The 21,193-nt window shown below is 45.4% G+C and overlaps 1 protein-coding gene across 6 annotated transcripts; it reads left to right on the plus strand.

The window, feature by feature from the left end:
• The first annotated feature begins 796 nt into the window (after nucleotides 1-796).
• Nucleotides 797-20,792, plus strand: EMP1 (epithelial membrane protein 1). 6 transcript variants are annotated; one of them, XM_045587767.1, is made up of 6 exons: nucleotides 808-956; nucleotides 9,705-9,946; nucleotides 14,281-14,392; nucleotides 16,205-16,301; nucleotides 16,414-16,554; nucleotides 17,317-17,772. In XM_045587767.1, the coding sequence occupies exons 3-6, from the start codon at nucleotides 14,315-14,317 to the stop codon at nucleotides 17,481-17,483; spliced, it is 483 nt and encodes a 160-aa protein (XP_045443723.1). In that variant the 5' UTR covers nucleotides 808-956; nucleotides 9,705-9,946; nucleotides 14,281-14,314; the 3' UTR covers nucleotides 17,484-17,772. The 6 variants fall into 6 exon arrangements, with proteins under 6 accessions (XP_036313084.1, XP_045443723.1, XP_036313086.1 ...); XM_045587766.1 differs by lacking the exons at nucleotides 808-956; nucleotides 9,705-9,946 and adding exons at nucleotides 3,284-8,355; nucleotides 20,782-20,792; XM_045587765.1 differs by lacking the exons at nucleotides 808-956; nucleotides 9,705-9,946 and adding exons at nucleotides 10,085-11,868; nucleotides 20,782-20,792.
• Nucleotides 20,793-21,193: the final 401 nt, after the last annotated feature.

Consider the following 21,193-nt stretch of genomic DNA (forward strand, 5'->3'; position numbering starts at 1 on the left):
CCTCCAGTGCTGAGTGAGGGAGGAGTGGTGCAGGGGGGTTGTGCCAATTATGCTCTGGGCTGAGCACAGGAAAGCGAACTGTAGAGCAAGGTCCACATGATTAGTGCATGGAGATCACAGAGCAAAGTTCTCAGCCACTTCCTCCAGACGGTGTGGAGTCGGCATGGGCATTCACCGAGTGCAGTGATAAATCAGCCTGCTGTCCAACCGGTGCGCCCTCATTCAGAGGCAGCCTTACCCGGGCTCTTGGCGTGTCCCCTTCGGCCTCCAGGGCCACTCCTTCGAGGACGGTGCACCCGATCAGGCAGGGAGGTAAATAAGAAAGAAATCTGATCGTGCTTGATGGTGAACAGCAGCTGATGCGTTTGCTGGGGAGAGGGAGCATGGGACTCTCCTCGGCCGATCACATAGGATTTCAATGGGCAGGATACTGTCCCTTTCCCCTCTCCCCCTTCCCAGAAGAAGTTTGGGCACATAACTGTGTTCTGCCTTATCCCCTTGGTAACCAAGTCTTCCTTTTGGTAACGAGGAATGGGCTTCGGTAAACAGATCTATTTGTGTGACTCCTATTACTCATTTGAAGCAATGTCACTCCTTTTTCCACTGTGGTCTGTGTGTGTCTGAGTCAGAGGGAGCCTAAACAGGCTTCTTTGAATTGATGGCTCACTCCCAACCTCTCTTGACAGCCTGCCAACCTAGAAGGGCGTAGCTTACCAACAAGTCTTTTTTTTTTTTTTTTTTTTTTTTTTTTTTTTTAAGCCAGACTGATTCATAGAAACTCCTTTAAAACACAGGGAAAGAAACCGCCCATCACACACCCCAGCACACCAGTGCAGGAAACTTATAACCTCGGGAGGCAGGTCCCTCCCCTCACTGTGGTCACAAACCTCCAGAAGAGCAGACCGGGCAGCTGCCAGCTCCTGCCACTCCAGACACCTCCTTCGCTGGATCCTCAGGTAGGACAGCTCCCAGCACAGTGAGGAGAATTCTCTCTCCTTTCCACTGCTCTGTTTTTTTGGACCTCCTCTAAGTTTTTTTTTTCTTTTTTCCCTTTTCATTTTTTTCTTCTGTGATTTCCTTGCACTGAACCTTTGAAACGTTTGGCTACAAGTGAATACTGAGACGACTCTTTCCATAAAGTTCGAAGAAATGTAACTGGACGGTGGGGAGGGCCGGGGAACTCAGCAGGACAGGGCGGTCGTGATCTTGCCATGCCTGGGTGCTTGCTCTGAAGATGTGAGGGGAGCAGGGACTTTGGAACACACCTGGGGAGGACAGTCTTTACCGAGGAAACACCACGAACCTTTGAAATGACAGGCGGCGCTTGCCAGATGTTTTCCATTCCTCCATTTTGATTCAAAAATCGCTTCAGGACTTGAGTTGTGTCTGCTTAGTTGGTTGTTTGCTGGTCTTTTGGGGGGTGACGGTGGATAGAGGGTTGCTTTTCAGTTTATTTTTGCTGTGGCTTTTACGACTGTCTTTTTTTTTTGGCTTGTTCATTCACTTATTTTTGAATTTAAGTGTGTTTTTTTTTTTCCTCCCCACAGGTTGAGAAAGAGAGGTGGGTTTTGTTTAAAGAGAACCGTTAGAGAGCGAGGGAGGGAGGAGAGAGAGAGAGAGAGAGAGAGAGAGAGAGAGAGAGAGAGAGAGAGAGAGAGAGAGACAACTGCTTTTTTCAAATATGACTCTGGGAGGGGTTCACTTAGCAGAATCTGGAGCCCGAGCGCCTTCTCTCCTTGGCCAGATGTGCAGGATGGGAGAGGCAGGCGGGAAACTGGAACTGGGGGAGAGGGTGGGGCAGGGGAGCTTCATCTGGTTCTGTAACAAATGCTGAATGGCTTTGTGCTTCCACCCCAGAAATAGCTGGATTTTAGTGCCGAGGGAACAGTTGATACATCAGAAGTGATGAAAAAATAATGTTTTTTAGGTGGATGTGAAAGTTTTCTAAGTGGAAGGCAGTCATTGTTCGGGGACGTGTATGTCTCACGCTTCCAAGCTGTGGTTGCACAGATGCAAACACTCATGCTAATCATAAAGCGAATCTGGAGAAAGGAAGGAGGGTGCTTTCTGTTTGCTTTTTTTTTTTTTTTTTTTTTTTTAGGTTAGCATTTTGGTTGAGGTGTGGCCTATTTCAACACAGTTACGGGTGGATTCCAACCCCTCTCCCCTCCCTCCTGCGCCACACACACATAAACAAGAGGAGGACGAAAATGACAGGATTCAGCTTGTCTGGTGAAATTAGACTTTTCCTTGGGAAACGCAGTCCGTTGGAAGGGAAGGTTTAAATGTAATCAGCCTGTGTACATTGCACAGGCAATGCTCCCGGGAAAACTGCCCTCAGGGGGGTGATTAAGTAAACGCAAGGGCAGCTTTTCCAGATGCAGGCAACTCCCACACTTGCTTCAAAGGTTTTTTGTTGTTTTTTTTTTTTTTTTAATTTTTTCCCCCCAGATTACCTGATGTGGATTAGGGAAGCCATTATTGAGTTGATAGCAATGGTATTCTATGAAGTTAGAACACATCTTTTTGTTTTGCGTGGGTTCAAACTAATAAGCTAATAGCAAATGGAAAATACTGCAAATTCTGTGTGTAAATCATTGTGGATTGCATTCTTTGTGTCCCGTTTGACGCTATCCTGTAGTTTTATAAATGAGATAATAGGCTGCTGTTATTTCCTGGGCTTTGAGGGCAACTGAAAGAGAGAGAGAGAGAGAGAGAGAGAGAGAGAGAGAGAGAGAGAGAGAGAGAGAGAGAGAGAGAGAAAGCAATTCTGATTCCCGCTTTCTCCTCTTCCTCCGAGAAGCAGTGAGTCCTTAGCGAAGGCAGTTTTTCTATATCGCACAAGGCTGAACTGTGAGGGTCATATCCTCCTCCCCTGCTGCCTCTCCCCCTCAGAGGAGGATCGAATTCCACCCCAGACTCTAAAGAATGGGGCGGGGGCGGAGCACTGTCTGGAGGGTTGCGGGACATCCTGTCTGGCGTCCTGGTCAGAGCCTCCCCCCCCCCCCCCCCCCAGCCCCAACACTGTACATAGAGGGCACTGAACTGCCCTGGGAGTTGTCAGAATGCCGTCAAGGACCAACCCAGGACAGATCACATCTCAGAACAGACGCTGGCTACCTCCCAGGAGTTCAGGGCAGACCTCTGAGGAAGGAAAGACATCCTTCCACAGACCACGGAAAAGACTTCACTGTGGCTTTCCCAACTCTTCCCACTTCCCTCCTGAGACCAGCGTGGGCCCATGCAGTTCCCAGGGGGACATGAAGAACAGGGCGGGGGGTAGGGGGAAGTGTTACCAAATGGGCTTCACCAAGGCCGTGCTGGGGATGAAGACCTTCTTGGCTTGGTCTAGCTGGTTCTGTGGGTTTTGGTTCATGCCGGACCACTGAGATCAATGGGTCCCGCAGGAAGAAGCAAAACAGCTTTTTATAGGCTCATCAGGGCCTGATGGGGAACACATCTGAAAAAAATGGCCAGAGAAAAGGGCACAGGACAAATTTAGTTATATTCCATCCTTAATTTTATTCTCACTCTGGGAGGGATCTTCAAGATCCACTCTTCCGTTCCCCTACAATATGCCAAAATCTTATTTTTACACTACCTTGGACAGATGTTTGACATTTCTTTAACTTTTTGACATTTCTTTAACATTTTGGGGTGGGGGATGGGAGGCTCAGTGTCTCAGAGTGCACGTCCATGCCCACCCCCCTTTGCTGGACAGCCCTAATGATTAGAGTTTCTCAAATCCAGTGAAATTGGGTTTCTAGAACTTCAATTCTTTGTTCTTAGCTCTTCGGTCCTGAAGTGACCCAGAAAATATTCCATTTTTGTTGTTGCTCCACCCAGTGCTTCTTACCTCTCAACATTTAACCCTTACTTAATTGTTAATGGATCAAACTTGATTATTGTGAATATTATTGCCAGAGACTTAGCAAAAGGAGCAGGAGACATTTTGAATCTTTGAAATGATGCACGTAGTAAAGCTTAGCCATATGATTTGAGTCTGAGGTATTTCATTTTCTACCTTCTTTAAACTTATCACTTGTATATACAAAAGCTCAGAGCTGTTTGGGACTCTCAGATGTACATACATACTCAGGGGACACACCCAGTTGCTCCCCACAAGGTCATGGTTAAGTCAGTTTAATACCAGACACAGAGGCTTCTAACTTGGCCACCTGGGGGTTGTCCCTTAACTTGGTCCAGAGTTCCTGTAGCTCGTGCCTTCACACTGTTACCACCTGTCATGGTAACTATGGGAACAGGCTGCCAGTCGCTGTAAGCTGGGTCTAGTTGCCTTGCCGGCAGGTGATCTGGATGTCAATCCCTTGAGGGAGCTCATCATCCTTAACCAGTACAGGACGGGGGTCTTCTGACCAGGAGCTTCCCGTTTCCAATCCTCTTCCCAGTCCTGCCCAGATGACTCTGATTTCTATTTAGTGATCAAGGGAGCCCAAATGTGGTTCTGATTAGTAGCTTAATGAATTCCCGGCACCCCACCCCAAACACAATGTCTCAGGATCGAACTTGGTAAGGCTTTGGTCCCTGGCGCTGGCTAGGTAAACCTAATTGGAAGGTTCACTGATAGGAAGTGTAAAGATAAAACTACAAATCCTCGTGGATGTTGCTGTTTCTCTTCCCTTTTAACAAAATATTTGGATCGACATTTCCTTTCCTGTTGTGAAAATGGTGTTTTCCTGGAACTAAAGCGGACTCCTCAGCCCCTAGTGCCGTTGGCCTTATGTGGGTGTGGCCGTTTTTGTGTTTTCTGAGCCTATTTCATGAATTTGGTCTTCGAACGGGAAGAAAAAAATGGGAGCCCTTTAGGCATAGGTTGAAACTGGTGGCAGAAATCCTGGGGTAGATTCAAACACTGAACAGGAAGATAAAGGGGCTGTGGTCCTGTCCCAACTTTGCTGTGGGGCCATGGTTAGGTCCCTTGTCTTTTTCAATGAACTTGGGGGTTTTCAACCCCTGTGTGGCTCTGAAATGATATTGTTCCAAGATCCTAACATTCCTATCTTGAGAAATCCTTGGCTCATAGCTAGTTTAATCCATAAAAATTGGTAGAAAAGTGAAATAAGGCAACTTGTTGCACTGAAACGACCATTTTAGAGGACCGAGGACCCAGGTAGTTTCTTCTGCTTCATCCACTCGGAGATTTCTTAGGCATGGGGTTTGCCGGCTTCATCATCTAATAGCAATGAGCACTCACGCAGCTCTGGGGAGAAAATAAAAAGGTTTGACTTGTAAAACACAAAGAAGCCAGCTCAGATGAGGAGGGGCAGGCCACCTAAGGCTGTCAAGACTGAGAGCAGCCAAGCAACCCAACCAGGCTCAGGGAGAAACTCAGCAGGTCCTGGGAAAGGAACTCCACCCTCTTTGCAAGGAGGGAGACCCTGCAGCGTGAGGGTGTGGCCTTCAAGGTGTGGATGGGAGCCAATGAGGAACACATTGAGAGGAGGAAAGGGAAGCTAGTAGGAGGAAAGGGCAGAGGAGGGAGCAAATGGGGACTGCCTGTGTTCCCTAGGGCCCCTGTGTTGGCACAAAGAAGAGAGGCAAATGGAAAGCCTAGAAGAGGGAGAAAAAGCAAAGTGAACAGGGAAAGGTGAAGGTGGTGAAAAAGCAGGAAGTGTGAGGATGTTGCCATTCCTGAGTCTCTCCCTCCTGTTTGGGGACCACACACCCTTTGTGTTTCAGGACACTCCTCAGGTTCAAACATTCTGTTCACTGTGCCCGGTGAAGAATCTTAAGTTGCGCAGGCACACATGTTGGTCAATACACCCTTGGTATCATTTGTGTTTCCATGGAATACTTGTGCCAATAGAGCAGAGATTTTCCCGGACATTTCTCAACACTTTTCAGAAGGATCAGATCAGAGCTGAGAGCCAAATGAGGTCCTTGAGACTTAGACTTCTTCCTTCAAGTAATCAAAGGCCCCTCCTCAACTGGCTGGAGCTATAGGGTATCGGAGAGAGGATTCCTATCCTGAAACAATGAGTCAGGCCAGTGGGTGTGTTCAGAGAGAGCTGAACACAGCTCAGAGAGAGCTGAGGCCTGGAGCTTCCCTTTGCTTTGTGATTCCGTGAGGAGGGGACTCCGTGCTGAGGGTGAGGGGCAGGACGGAATGTTTGGAGCTCATCTCAGGGTTTGCAGTGTGGGAGTGGGTCTGGGCCTGTGTGGCCAGGCGGGAAGAAGCAGTGGCCCTTAAAAAGACCCTTGTTTTTGCCAGTGGCACTGTTCTCAGGGGGCTGTGTTGACACCTTGACTAACTAGGAGGTAGCAGGGGAACAGGGTAGTTTGAGAACTTCTGCTTAACTCTAATACAGGAGCGAGATCACCCTGGAGCAGAAGAAGCCATGCCTAGATGGCGGGAGATGATGGGCTTCAGTTCTCATTCCGCTTTCCCTCTGGGGACTCCATTTCCTCCTTTGTCCAGGGACTGGACTGAATAACTGAACCACCTCTGAACTTCTAAACAACCAATTGCCCTAAAAAGTGACAAAACTCACAGCCCACCCAGTGCTCTCTGGGCACCCCTCACCCCCTTGAGGGGGCAGCGCCCCTCCCAGTTCGTTGCCACCCTTCAAGGCTGCAGCTTTGCTGGTTGAAGCATGTTGCCGCCATCTACTGTCGACCCGCCCAAGCGCCGCTGGGCCCGGGCCACACCTTGATTTTCTTTCCAAACCCTAGTTATTATTTTGGCAACCTCTCCCTTGAAGACGTTCTGGCCGCCAGAGAGCTCCTCTTTGACAGAAGCATAAGACACTGCTGCTTCCGTCCCAGCCCGCCTGGGAGAGACTTCGCCCAGGGCCTGACCAGCTGCGGTCTGGGGGCGTGGGCTGGCTGCCTCTTCGCAGCCCAAGCCTGGCCTCGGCCTTTGCAGATGTGGCCCTGATCCATTCCCTCCCCGGACAAGGGGAAATAAGAGAGACACTTGGAATTCTCCTTGGGAGCATTTGCAAAAGCAAGATTCATGCTATTTGTTTGCCTTTAGCGTAGTTGCTGGCTCTCAGACTCTGCCAGAGAAGCCAAAAGCCCATTTCGCTGGCTGAAGCCTCTTGTTTTTACATAATTGAGCAACCAGCCACCGTATAGTCTTTGCTCTGTGTCAGGCGTGGCCCTTTAATCCTCACATTAACCCTATGAGGTCTACAGATTGCAGTTAACAAGCATGGAGTCAGCAAATCACCATGTTGTATACTTTAAATGTCTGACAATTTTTATGTGTCAATTAGACTTCAGTAAAATGGAAATTAAAAAAAAAGAAAAAAAGAAGTGGCAGAGTCAGGATTTGAACAGCAAACCTGCGCACGTTACCATTAGGTACTGCCTCTCTAGGAGCCGTGGACCAGGAAGGTTTTGTGATTTTCCCAAAGTCAGCAGCTGGTCAGGCTGAAGTTTCATGAGAAACTGGTTTTCTAATAAGTGCTCTTTCTTCTTCTTTGTAAAATAACATGCTTGCCCCCCCAGCTCCGCCCCTTAGCCCCTCCTCCCTAACTATGTGAGAGGCTGTATTAGTCTGTCTATACCAGAGCCCATAAACACTACCCTTTCCACAGTCGCCCCGTTTATGATAGCCAGCACTTGGAAGATGCAGTCCCCTTTTCCCAGGATCATAAAAAAAAAATAGATGTTTTCCTTGGAGCAATGAGATCTTTGTTACTTTTGCTGCTAGATGGCTGATGCTTCTCCAGGTCATAAAAATGTCTCTGCACTTAAAACAATAGGCGTGGCCTGGTGTGTCTACAGTGAGGAGCAGTCCAGAGTTCTCGCCTCCCACATCAAGTGTCAGATATCCCGAGGCAGGAGGAAATGGTTCTTTAGGAGCTTTCTCTCCACACATTTCCCACGGAGAAATTAATGCCCCCCTTCCCACCCCTCCGTGAAAACAATACTTAGAATGGAAAGTACACTTGATATCAAACAACAATAACAATGGCCAGAGAAGCGCATCCAAGGTCTCATCCACTGGCCTGACTTGAATCCCAGCCTTTTCCTCCTCCCGGATGCATCCTCTGTGGCTGCTCCAGGAGAGAGTATTTCCTTTTCTCCCTTTGTGTGAAGTGGACATCCACTTTGCCCACGCAAACGCTCCCCGTTGGGAAACAAACACATCAAACACAAACCAACAAAAGCAAAATTGACCTGCATGTGCGGAGGCTGGGAAGACATTCGTGCCACAGCCCTACTCTGTGTCCTTAGGGAGCAGCCGCTGCCGGAGTTTCGGGTGTCATGCTGAGGAAGGTGGCAGGGACACGCAGGCTGACTCATGGAGATCATATGACCAGGAGCAGCTTGGCATTCATGGTCTCTTGTGCCTCGGAGGAAGCAGCCTGCCTTCGGTCAGATGGTGTGAGAAAGCTTTCTTCAAAGTTTGCAGTGATCCAGAAAGAGGGTGGGATGTCCCCGCTGGAAAGACATCAATCAATGAAAAGGTGGAGTGGTGTCTGGCAGTCGCACCGTCATCCCAGGACTGTGTTCTAACCTGATTGAGATTTGGGAACTTCAGGTGGTGCCTCCCGGCTAATTTTCTGATAGACTGAAAGTTCTGTTGCAGAGGTAACCATTTTAGAAATGGGTTGAGTAGGAGGCATTAGGCAAAAGGCAGGACTACGTTCAGGGGAGTCATTGCCAAGAGAGACTGATGCATTGTCAGAAGGACCTTCCTACTTTGGGGGTGTGTGTGTCTTGGTAGGTAGTGAACTCCCCATGACCAGGGGAGTTTAAGCCGGAGTTAGATAGTTCTTTGGGGTAGCATTGTAGGTGAGTTTTCATTTACTGGGGAGGAACTACAGTCCAGAGATTCTGTAACTGAGTTAGAAAAGTTAAACCCATGGACAAATTAGTATTTAGAAATTTAAGATATTTTTTTCACTCACTGATTTCCTCTAGAATAAAGGACAATAAGCACATATATATCCCTAGATAGTCAAATGTACTGAGGAGATATTCATGCATTTACATAGGTTTTTATATCAAGAAGAAAATATTTATTTGTTCACCAAACAGATATTTATTTTATACCTATCATAAACAAGACGTGTCCTTTAGGAACTTAGGGCCTTCAGGGTGGGAGAGCCAACATTTCGAAAATAGCTGTTACCCACCAGGCTGCTGCTAGTGGTTTTCATAAAGGGCAATGGAAGAGCTATAGCATAACAGGGATAAATGATGACTTCTGACCTCTGTATCTGGGAAGGCTTCCCAGAGGGGGCGGGATTTGAGCTTTTTGAAAAGAATTTGATAGGTAGTTACTGGAGAAAGGATGCTTTTTTCTTTCTGAAACCCAATTCCTAGGATCCCTACATTCCTAGGATTGCCTGGGCCGCAGTTTTGCAGGATTTGGAGTCTCTTTCCTGGTGGTGGGGAGTTTGGAGGAGTAATATGGTCAGAGAGCACACTGATAGTGTGGAGGATATATGAGAGGAGTTGTTCAGAAAAAGGACCTTGGGAGAGGCTGATGCAATGATCCAGGCTAGGACATTAACTGGACAAGGACAATGGGAAGTAAAGAATGGATGCAAGATAAATAATGGAGGAACAACTCATGGCCAGACTGTGCTGATTTGGCAATAAAAGCAGGACGAGGGGAAGGAGAAACAGGGGACTGAGCATCTGGCTGTTACTACTCTCCTCTCCCCAGAAAAGCCTGGGCCATCTTGGGCTGCTAGAGAAATGACCAAACTGCCTTCTCCAGCCAGCCAGTGCCTCAGGCTTCCCAGAAAGCTCTCTTGTGCCATCTGGTAGAGGATATCTCCACGTAGCCTTTGTCTGGGAGAATCTCACCCACTCACTCATGAATCATGGGCATTTGAGCTCTGTGGGACTCTCCTGCTGCTCACAGCACCCCGGCTCCCTGTTTCTGACTATGTTATACCGCCAGGCTCAGGGTATTCTTCAATGACTCAAGCCAGGGATTTCCACCACTTCCTTTGCTGGAGAAGTAGGTTTTTGGTTACTCTGTTTTGTTGTATTGTTCCCAATGATTGTATCACAGATCACCCGTAAAGAATTACTTCCCCCCACCCCAGACTCTGGTGGCAGCTTAATAAGCACACAGACAACCTGGCAGGAAGAAGTTATCGGACTCGGAGCTTAGCAAACACGAAGCCAAATGACCAACATTTTTAGGAATCCATTATCTTAAAGTCTCCGTAGTATTAGTTTCTCGTTAAAAAAGAAAAGGTGTTCACAAGGGCCTGATAAATTTCTCAAAGTCTGAGGACCTTAAAAGTGTTAGTTTTCCCAAACAAGGGCAAAAAGGCAATCGATGCAAGGCAGTCTCATAGCTATGTTCCTTTAATTCTTTCAGTTGTGGGGAGGAAGGTATTAAGAGGGAGCCGAGACACCAACCATCACTTAAGTGGATGCTTTTGGCAGCTCCAGGGCAATTATCCCCCTGCCCACAGGAGGTCATCATTCACAGCCTCCATCACCAGCCATTGTAATCCTCAGGGCCATTTCCAGGAGCTGCAATACATTTTCTATTAGTCAAGAACTTAACCTACATCCACAATGGTTGTGAGGCTTGCATCTGGGACAGGTGCATAAAGAGACAGCTTCTCTAATGTGGCCTAGGCATTGTGGGGAGGGAAGAAGAAGCATGGTCAGAAACAACAAATGGCGGTGGTGGAAAGGGAACTGGCAGACTTGTGCCTTAGGGCAGAAAGAAGAATCTAGGAGGGATAACAGAGAACCCATGTGTGACTGTTAGTCTCTTACCTCCATTTCTCTTAGCAATCACTTCTCTCTAGAGTTAACATTCATGCCTCCTATATTTTTCTCAGCTTTCCACCCAGCTCCATAGAGCTTTGGCCAACCTGTGTTGGGCATGTTGGGTTGGTGAGGGTGCAGGGGGAGATCTTCCTCTGCTTACAGTGGTGGGTGGAGAAATATGTTCCTGGAACCCCACATATCAATAGTATAGTCAGTGGATATCCCATGCTTTAAGGACACTGTGCATTGACTAGCTTTGGTGGCCTGTATCTGAGAGTCTAAGCACCACAAATAACCCTATTGTTATGGGAGTTTCCAACAACCAACTGACAAACTTTGGGATTGCCCGGTGTACCAAATGTTGGGAGAGAGGCAGGCATTGCACCCAAGTAGTCAGAATTGCAATGTTGTTATTGCCTGCTTCCTGGTTTGAGCTGCCCAGCTATGACTAGGGGTATGCTTTGCATTGGAGAGTGCCACCCACGGCATTTTAGAGAAGTGTGAGGGAGAAGTCAATTATTATTTTAGTGGAACATACTGCCAAAAGCAACCAATACTTCCAATGATACCAATGCTCAGAAATGGTCTCTTTTTAGTGCTATCAAGCAAGATATACACCAGGGCAGGAAATGAATCTCCCTGGAAGCTACGCTGCAAGTGATGGGTGTGTAGAAGTCGAGAGAATGAGATCTGCTCTTATTTAAACCCATCTGCTCTGCTCTTTGTTAGATCCCCAGACAACTATGGGTCCACATTCACCCATTAGGTGCCACTCATCCTTAAAGATCTAGGGGTTGTTTCCCACCCAAGTTCCTTAGGCTGGAGGTTTCTCTGCTGGGGGTTATTATTATAAGGACTGAATAACGAGGAATGATCCAGGCCAGAAATTTAAAGGTACAGTTCATTCTCTTTCCATGTGTGTTGGGAGGGCCACTGAAAACAATGGAAGCCCTTCTACACTGTCAATGGATGACACTAAAAAACCTGACAAATTTGGGGCAGTGAAAAGATGAAGTTATAGGTATAAAGTGATAACTCTACTAAACAGCCACTACCTCTGGCAGTATCCAGAGGCCAACAGCAGAGAAAATTGTGTGTTCTGCACACTAAGGACACTTGCCATTCCAAGACAATGTGCTCCTTTTCTTGGTGAGTGGATGGAACACAATCACAGAAATCTAAGATGAAAGAGAGTCATTTCTTTGCTTGATTTCATCCCCGTCCTCTCTTCCCCCATCCTCTCTCTTCACCTCCCCTCCCCCAACCTTTCCTCTTGTCTGCACTGGGCAGGAGACAATGATCAGATGGGGCTGTGGGTTATATCAGAAATGAGATATGCAGGCCAAGAACTCAAGTGCCCCGGAGGTGTGTGGATGGGCCAAGGTGAGGGTGCAGGGGGAGGAAGATATTCGGAATCCAATGATGTTCAAGTCATCAAAATGGAGGGTGTGGCCAGGCATAAATCAGGCAGACAGAAAATGCTGTTGAGTCCCCAAAGACATGGAAGGCTGAGAAGAATGAACTTTCTCCTCTTCATTCCTGAGGGTGTGTTTTAAGTGGTCTCTCCCACTCAAGCAGCAAGGATTAGTCATAATGGCAACTTGCAAGAGAACCAGAATGAATACACATACACGCCCTTGTGACCTGGATGGCAGATATCCTAATACTTGCACTTAACATGAGGCAGCCTGGTGACTGATTGATTGGTTTGGATTGGCAACAGCTACTCCAGTTTCATATAATAATAATAATACTAGTCATAACCACAAGCAGAGCAACCCCTTTGGTACCTGCCATGTGCCAAGCACGGTGCTAGGAGCTTCACATATTGTAATCTAACTTAATCCTCAGATTTCCCTGTTGCAATCCTCCACTTCATATAGGAGAAAACTGAGACCAAAAGGTCAAGTAACTTTATATGATTCTAACTCAACCTCTGTCTAACTCCAAAACCCCTTTTCACAGTGCATTAAAGCCAAGCAGAAAGTTGTGGCGGTGTGTAAGAGCCTGAGAAAAGCAAAAATGGATTTGAAGACCTGCAGAGAGTATTCATAGTTCTCCCCCGAGGTGACAGGAAAAACTTCATCATTTTTGTCACCCACAGTGAAATTGGACAAATTCCTATGAAATAGCCTGGGTGGAAGGGAAGTGCTTGGATGGGGAAGAAGGGTGGGGCTTGTTGGAGCAAATGTGGAAGTGTCTGCCTCTCACGATTGGCCTGTAAAGAGCAAAGCACTCCAGTGTTTCCTGAGCAGAGATAAAAGGCACCTGAAGTGCTGGAATTAGTGCTCTTCAATAAATACCTGCTACACTAGGAAAGTTGCTTGAGCACACTCAACACTTCAATTAAATGAGGCAGAGTGAGAGAGAGCCCTGGGCTGATTGCAGGATGTGCAGAGCCCCCTAGGTGGGGGAAGTCCACATGACCCACCCTGCTAGGGTCTGAATAAGCTCAACCCTTTGCTTTGAAGTCCCTGGGGGCCTGCACTGCATGGGACTGTTTGGGCATGACACAGCACTCCTGCAGAGGACATAAACCAGAATAGCCTCCCACTGGCATCCTTCACACTGCCTTTATGCCCTGGGTTTTACGATCCACGGGCTCTCTTTTTCTATACTGCTGAGATTATTGGCTGAACACTTTTGTTTATCCACGCACATTCTTAATCTATATTAGTTCCCAATTCTCCCGCCATGTGATTCATGCATTTGCCTGCCTTCTAGAATCTGTATAAATGTCGCGTACACTTAGAAGGCACATTTGGTTGTATTCCAAGCTGCCTGCTTCTAGAGCCCCCAAAATGGTCATATTGAGTCGTGGGAGATATAACATGGCTCCCAGGCCAATAGCAGGCTCCCCACCATGGGGCACACACAGCCCACAGGCTCAGGTGCAGTGACACAAGTCTGCAATGGTCAGTCTGTAGGTGGTCAGACCATTAAACTGCAATTCCTTTGTTATAATTGTCGAATACCAAACAGCATGCTGATAATAGAAGTTGTGGCTCTCACATTTTATATCTCACCTGGGATCAAATAAGTCGCCTCTTCCGTCTATGGAATCCAAGTAATAGCTGCTGTTCCTTGGGACGCATCCATTTCTATGACAATTGCTGGATGCACAGCTTGACAGAGGCAAGGACACTGCCCTAATGGAAAATGGAAATTTATATGACACTGCTACACTGAAAGTTACAGTTGTCAGGAGGCCTTTAAAAGATCCAAGTCCTAGTTTGGCCTCTAAAACACAAACAAAATAAAGTAGTAACAGTTACAAAATGTCCTTTTTAAAAACAACAGGCTGTTTTGGAGAGATGGGTATATCAGTACCCGAGATGCAGAATTGTGTTTATATATAGGTATATGTCAATAGATCAATAGGCACTTAATGAACCAGGCTAACTAAGAGTTTTTAGGAATTTCTGATGAAATTGTGACGGTTTATATTGCAGCACCTTCAGATTGTATCGGATAGCCCACAGGTGTGAGAGAGCTGAATATCTTCTTGCCTCTGACAGTGGTAACCTTTTGTTTCCCTCTTGTTTTCTCCTTTCTTCTCAGGACTCCTAACTCACCAAATCATCAAAAAGCCAAGATGTTGGTATTACTGGCTGGCATCTTTGTGGTCCACATCGCCACCGTCATTATGTTATTTGTTTCCACCATTGCCAATGTGAGTAATGCTTTTTTTATTCATTCATTCATTCATTCATTCAGGAGTTATTTAAATATTTACATAAAGTGCTACAAAGAACATTTAAGCCACAATCCCTGCCCTTCATGAATTTTCAGTTTAGGTGTGGAAACATACACACACACACACACACACACACACACACACACACACACTTTCTCTCTCACACTTCAAATAATTAAATAACAGGAGGATAAAAGTCATCAGTGTTTGCATGAGACTAGAGGCAGGAGAACTCAATGAGGTTTCTTCAATCTCTACAGGAGTCTTCCCAGCTGAGGTGAAGCTTGTAGGAGTGCTAGATGGCTGGGCTTTCTCTTGGTACAAGAGGGAATAATGGGAGGAGCATAGGGATACATTCCAGGCAGGGTGCCCAGGTGGGAGGGACTGACTTCCTTCTGGGCATAATGAAGACACCTATGTCAGGGACAGAACTTCCCTTCCTTCTGGGAACCTCAATTAGGACAGATGAGAGTGGGATGATGAGAAGCTTTGGTTGCCAGACTGATGGATTCAAGTCCTTGGCAGAGAGTAGTAGCCTGCCAATGATCAAGGAGGAATTTTGCAAGATTATCACTCACTCAAAGGAAACAACATAAAGTATTAGGGAGGGAGCAAGTCCCTTCTCTCAGAACCTTGAGCTATTCTGCCCTCTAGTGCTAGTTTGCTTTTCTTTTGCTTTTCTCAGGAAAAACAAGACAGCTTATTGGACACAAAAAACACAAAACACCAGTCGCTAGATAGGCAAATGATGGATCCAGAATCTGCATAGATCCCTGTCACAGTTAAAGGATAAATGGGTTTTAAAGTTCAGCTAGAACCTTGGGGGTGGGGGTGGGGGTGATTATAAGCATGGGTAATGTAAGCATGACTGTGATAAAACAGGACACTTGCCCATGCAGCCTCCCCCAGACTCTAATTCAGCCATCTGTATGCCAATCCCTGAGTCTCTCAGGATAATAGGTCTGATGAATGGGTTCAAAGTGTATTCGTGGATGCCAAAGTGCTGAATGCTGAATCTGGAGCAGGCAGCTGCACACCCTTGACCTTGTCTTTTCAGTAATGTGCATTTTAGCAGACACGCTCCATGTGGACAGAGTTGGGGGTTTGTTTCTGTGACAATCAAAGTAGGATCCTTCTGTTTAGATGAAAGTGGCTTATTAACCACCAGGACTCATTGCTATTTTTTTTTTATCCTATGTTTCTTAGTTGTCTCCAGTGAACATTCCTCCCCCCCTTTTTTTTAGCCAGGCCATTACATGACACAATCTTTTAGAATACATATATATATATATATATATATATATATTCTAAATTATATATAAAATTATATATATAAAATTATATATATATTCTAAATTATATATAAAATTATATATATAAAATTATATATATAAAATATTATATATATATATATATATATATATATATATATATATATATATATATATAATTTCCCCCCCCATTGATTTCGGAGAAGAAGAGAGAGGTAGAAACATTAATGATGTGAGAGAATAATTGGCCGGCTGCCTCCTGCATTCCCGTTATTGGGAATAGAGCCCACAAACCTGGTTCATAGCTTGACACTCAACCACCAAGCTACACTAGCCAGGCAATACAATCTTGATTTAATCTCATTTCCACTAAGAGATGGGTTGCACAGCCACATGTATGGCTAAATATGGTATCTTGCTTAAGATTTGTTCCTGACACAAGCTGGTTTGATATTTGCTTTTCTTTTAAAGCAGAGGGTCAGTTTTAAAACAACGTTTTGTTTCCTCCTGGCTTCAGGTCTGGGTGGTTGCAGACAGAAGAAGTGCATCAGTAGGTCTTTGGAAAAACTGTAGCGACGGTAGCTGTGAGGGACTCCTGCCATATGGCGAGGACGGTATGTTAAGCTATTGTATTCGGTGCTGACCATTCATGTGATGGGGGAAATGGCCACTCTGTCGGGAATTGGTTGGCCTGACACCCCTGCTCTCCTGCCCCTGTGTCCACAGATGCACTCAAGGCAGTGCAGGCCTTCATGATCCTTTCCATCATCTTCTCCGTCATCTCCCTCGTGGTCTTCGTGTTCCAGCTCTTCACCATGGAGAAGGGAAACCGCTTCTTCCTCTCGGGGGCCACCATGCTGGTGTGCTGTGAGTATCTCAGGCGCAGACTCCAGTGTTGTCCAGGCAAAGCTTTTAAGTAGATCTTACCATGGGTGCTCCCCGCAACTTGAACAGATGAGCACATGGGTCTGGTTATTTGTCCTCTTTCTGAAAACCCCTGCTAGCTGCTTGGAACAAGAACCCTCGTCTGCTTCGTTGTTTAAGTCTAGTGCTTTGAGGCAACCCCAGTGGCGGGCCACCCACCAGCAGCACTTGTGTACAAGACGCTTGAAGAGGGCCGACAGGTGGGAATCCTCGAAAGATAAAACCACTGCCACAATGCTCTCAATTATCGCCACTCTCCTTTTCCTGCATTCTTCCCACACACATCCAGTTTGGTGGCATGCTTGCATCCCGGGGTAGCCTGCCTACATGGGCTGGGTTGTGGGCATCAGGTTCTGTGTTTCACTTCACACTTGCAGCCACAACCCAGTGCAGATGTGAGAGCCCAAGCAACTCTAATTTATTCACAGGACCACCAAGCTCAGGTCAGGGCAGATCAACAGAACTACTGTTTGGGGCCAAACAGCCAGATTTTGTTTTCCCATTGCAGATGAAGAAAATAGGATCTTTTTAAAATTACAAAACCTGTTCTTGGTTTTAATGTAAAAGGAAGAAAGAAAGGAAGGAAGAAAGAAACCAAAACAACTTCTCCCTCTGCCCCCCGCAAAAAACAAACAAACAAACAAACAAACACACACACACACAAAACAAAACAAAATACCTCAACTTTCTTTTTTGTCATTGCAGGGCTTTGCATTATGGTCGGAGTGTCCATCTACACTCATCATTATGCAAATGGTGATAGAAGTGGATTCATCCAAAGCCACCACGGCTATTGCTTCATCCTGACCTGGATCTGCTTCTGCTTTAGCTTCATCATTGGCATTCTCTACCTGGTCCTGAGAAAGAAATAAGGCTGAACAAGTGTATGGGGATCTGGGGTGGGGGGTGGGGAGGAGGGAGCTGTGGAATCTGGGAGGGAAGTGAAAGTTGCTCTGCAGGAAAAGCCAAGCCAGGGGAGGGGGGAGGGGAAGGGGGGACATGAGGGTGGGAGAGGCTGAAACCCAAACCTTTACTCAGGAGGTTTTCTACTGTCAAGCCCCTGCCCTTGGGAGAAAACAGTTGGCTAGAGCTTCCATGCTCCCTTGATGTGGGCCAGAGAGCCTCTCTCCAGCCACCAGTTCTCAGTTACACACACACTGTGTGTGTGTGTGTGTGTGTGTGGGGAGGGGTGGGGGCACCAGCTGCCACACCACTGGCTCAGCTTCTGAGGGTCTTGCCCTATGGTCCTCAGACGTTCTGCACCCAGTTAAATAGCGGTACAAGTTCCAACAAGGGCAGATCTTGTTTTTGTACTGAGCATGCTAGGCCTGGAAGCCCTCCTGCCCTCCTGACCCAAAGCAAAACATCACATTCCAGCTTGAAAGGCCCATAGGAGGGCTTCCTGTGGTCATCATCCCTCTTGAAAACAGGTATTTAGCTCTGTGCAATTCAGTGGTATTTGCGACAAAATGGCCGGAAGGGATATAGTCATGAAGCCAAGTTGGTGGGTTAGTTAAATCAAGAAAGAGAACTTTTCACAGTGGAAGGCCTGGGTGTGGGGAGGGGAGGTGGTCGAACCCAGACCAGCCCTCACACAACTGTCCCTCCTGGAGACTTCTTGCTATGGACCTTGCTAGTCCTCTCGCTTAGAGCCAGGGCAGCTCTTGTGGAGTTTCTGTAATGCCACGAATGAAAGCACCACACTAATTATGGGCTCCTGGGGCAGTCCTGCAACAATGCTATATTAGGGTTATGATTTTAGGATTCCCCCTCCCTGCAAGCGAAGATTCTTTTAAATATAGAATGGGAGAGACAGACATAGCTCCTTGAAACACACTCTGTTACTCTCCCTCAAAATTATAAACTTTTCAGGATGTTTTATCTGATTATTCATATTGGGGACCAGAGGCAACACTCTGGCTTTGACACTGGCTGGAGTGGTCAGCTTTCAGAAAGCCTGTCTATCCTGCTTCGTAGGTGAGGCAAGACAATTCTGGAAGCTTATTGAAACACACATACCCACAAACCAAAACCAAAAACAGTAGGTCCTTGGGTGAAAGGTGCTATGTAATCAGAAAGTGTTAAGCCTATTAGATTTAAGTAATGATAAGAACAGAGTGCCTGTGCTCCCAAGAAAATAAGAACATTTCTGTGAGAGAAGTAAAATCATAGGTGATGGGCAGGTATTTTTCTTTAAGGAAAACACACACACACAGATCTCTGGTGGTGCCCAGTCAGATGGTAATTGATCTGCCTGTTGCCACAGAGGTTTTCTATATAGGACTTAGAGGTAGTATGTTATTCCTGGGTAAGCAGGCACTGCACTAGCCTGGAGCAGCTATTTTAAGCCATCTCAGATTCTGCCTAAAGGGTTTATTTTAGGAAGACGTTTCCTTGGTCACTCTGAGAAGATCTACCTTAGGGAGAATCTGAGACATCTTGCCTACTTTTCTTCTCCTAGCTTTCTCCTCATGTCATTTCTTATATACTTTTCCTTTTTTTGGGGAGTTGTTATGCAATGATTGCTAGTATTTATGTAAAAGGTCTCTTACTAAGTATATTTCTCTATGTTCATTCTGGTTAATGGGATGTTGAAGACAGACCACTGAATTATCTGGGCTGAAGGTAGCGAGGCTGGCAAGCAAAAACTATGGGATAATAAACTTTTTAATTATCATTTAATTATCACATGATTATAGAAGGCTGTATTATGTGCAGAAGCATACTTACATATCAGATATATTCAAAAGAGATAACTGCATGTTAAAAAGTCAGACTATGACTGGAGTGAACCATGTATTCCCATGTCTTTTACTTTATTTCTGTGCCATTTATGTCTCATGTAACTGCATTACAGTGGTGGGTTGTTCTAGTACTGTATTTGGCTTCTTCTTTAATAGATTGATATTTCATATACTATAATTGTAAATATTTTGATACAAATGTTTATAACTTTAGGGATATAAAAATAAATTCTGATTCCCTTCACCGTGTGAATGTTTTCTTTTGAAAAAAAATTTAGGAAAATATGGATAACAGTGACATTTATTCCTAATTAGGTTGTAAATCAGTTTGATTTGGACACCCTAGCATTTATTTGAGACATTAAGCTACTTTCTGCTAATACATTAGACATTTCTACAATAACTCTCAGGCAATTGAATGTTATTAAACCTCTTAAGCACAGAATGGAACTTCTTATACTAGTACATTAGAGAGAGGTTGTGATCTTGAATCAGAATGGCTTACAACATCAAGAAATAAGATACTTGCAAAGTTTCTTGAAACTGCAAACTCATCTAGTGTGTCTTCAATATATGAAGCAATTCACAAAGGTATGCAACACATAAATTTGCAGGAGATCATTCATTGCATACATTGGTACATATTTGTGTAGGCACTTGGAGAAAAGAAAAGTTTTACTGCTTTCTTTAAGCCATAGGATTGGAATCAGTGCTTCAAAGTAGAGTAGATCCTATGTGTCCCAGCACCATGTCAAACCAGTATGAAAAAAATGGTTTTAATGTGGAGTTGGCAATCTTCCAGTCCCCTATGGTCTTGGATGAAATGACTTCACAGAGTAATACACAAAAAAATACATAAAGGACCCTGAAAGTCAAACTTCAACATATTTTAAATTTAATTACTTAAATTGCATTAATTACTGATACCCTCTCAGAGACCTATATAATTTCTTAGGTTGCTTCCAGGATACCATTATAAGAGGCTACTCCTCTTGCTTGGCTCTCTCAGGAATTCTTTCCCCCAAATCATATGCCCAGTCAAGGATCAGACCTCCAGAGAATCCCTTTCACCCTTATGCTCATAGGTCTTTAGTCATAATCTCCAACAACCTAGCTCTACCCAAATTACCTTTCTGCCAAGACAAAATTGTCCATTTCGAAGACCTAAATGGCAATTGGGGGTGTATTAATTGGGATTCTCCAGAGAAATAGAATCAATAGAATGTGTGTGTGTGTGTGTGTGTGTGTGTGTGTGAAGAGATTTATTTATTTATTTATTTATTTATTTATTTATTATATTCACTCACATGATTATGGAGGAAGGCAAATCCAAAATCTGCAGTGGGGAGGGTACTGGCAGGCTAGAGACCCAGAGAAAAGTCTGCTGTCCAAAGGCTGTCTGCTGGCAGAATACCCCCTTATTTAGGGGAGGCCAGTCTTTTGTCCTATTTATACTTTCAATTGATTCAGTGATGCCCAACACAGTAGTGGGGTAGGGGGAAAGGGGAGACATGTTTTACTCAAAGTCCCGATGATTTAAATGTTAATATTATCTAAAACCCCCTCATAGAAACATCCAGAAGAACATTTGACCATGCATTTGAGCACCATGGCCCAGCTAAATTGACACATCAAATTAACCATCACAGGGGGGAACATCTTTATCAAGGATAAGACACTGGCTTACTGAACATTTTCAGAGATGACTCAAAAGAAGCCCAGACAGTGTTTACAGTTGACACTTAGCTCTCTTCAGTGATGACATTGTAACATGGGGGTCAACTTTCAAGATGATCCTAGATATACTGTGAAAACACAGAAAATTGCCATTTTTTTCT

The sequence above is a fragment of the Pipistrellus kuhlii genome, unplaced genomic scaffold, assembly GCF_014108245.1.
Source record: "Pipistrellus kuhlii isolate mPipKuh1 unplaced genomic scaffold, mPipKuh1.p scaffold_m20_p_3, whole genome shotgun sequence".
NCBI classification, from domain to species: Eukaryota; Metazoa; Chordata; class Mammalia; order Chiroptera; family Vespertilionidae; genus Pipistrellus; species Pipistrellus kuhlii.

What these genes read in the sequence shown, in the direction of transcription:
- EMP1 (XM_045587765.1), top strand. An exon ending in CCTGCCATATGGCGAGGACG is followed by an intron (nt 16,302 to 16,413) that starts GTATGTTAAGCT and finishes CTGTGTCCACAG; the next exon opens with ATGCACTCAAGGCAGTGCAG. An exon ending in GGCCACCATGCTGGTGTGCT is followed by an intron (nt 16,555 to 17,316) that starts GTGAGTATCTCA and finishes TTGTCATTGCAG; the next exon opens with GGCTTTGCATTATGGTCGGA.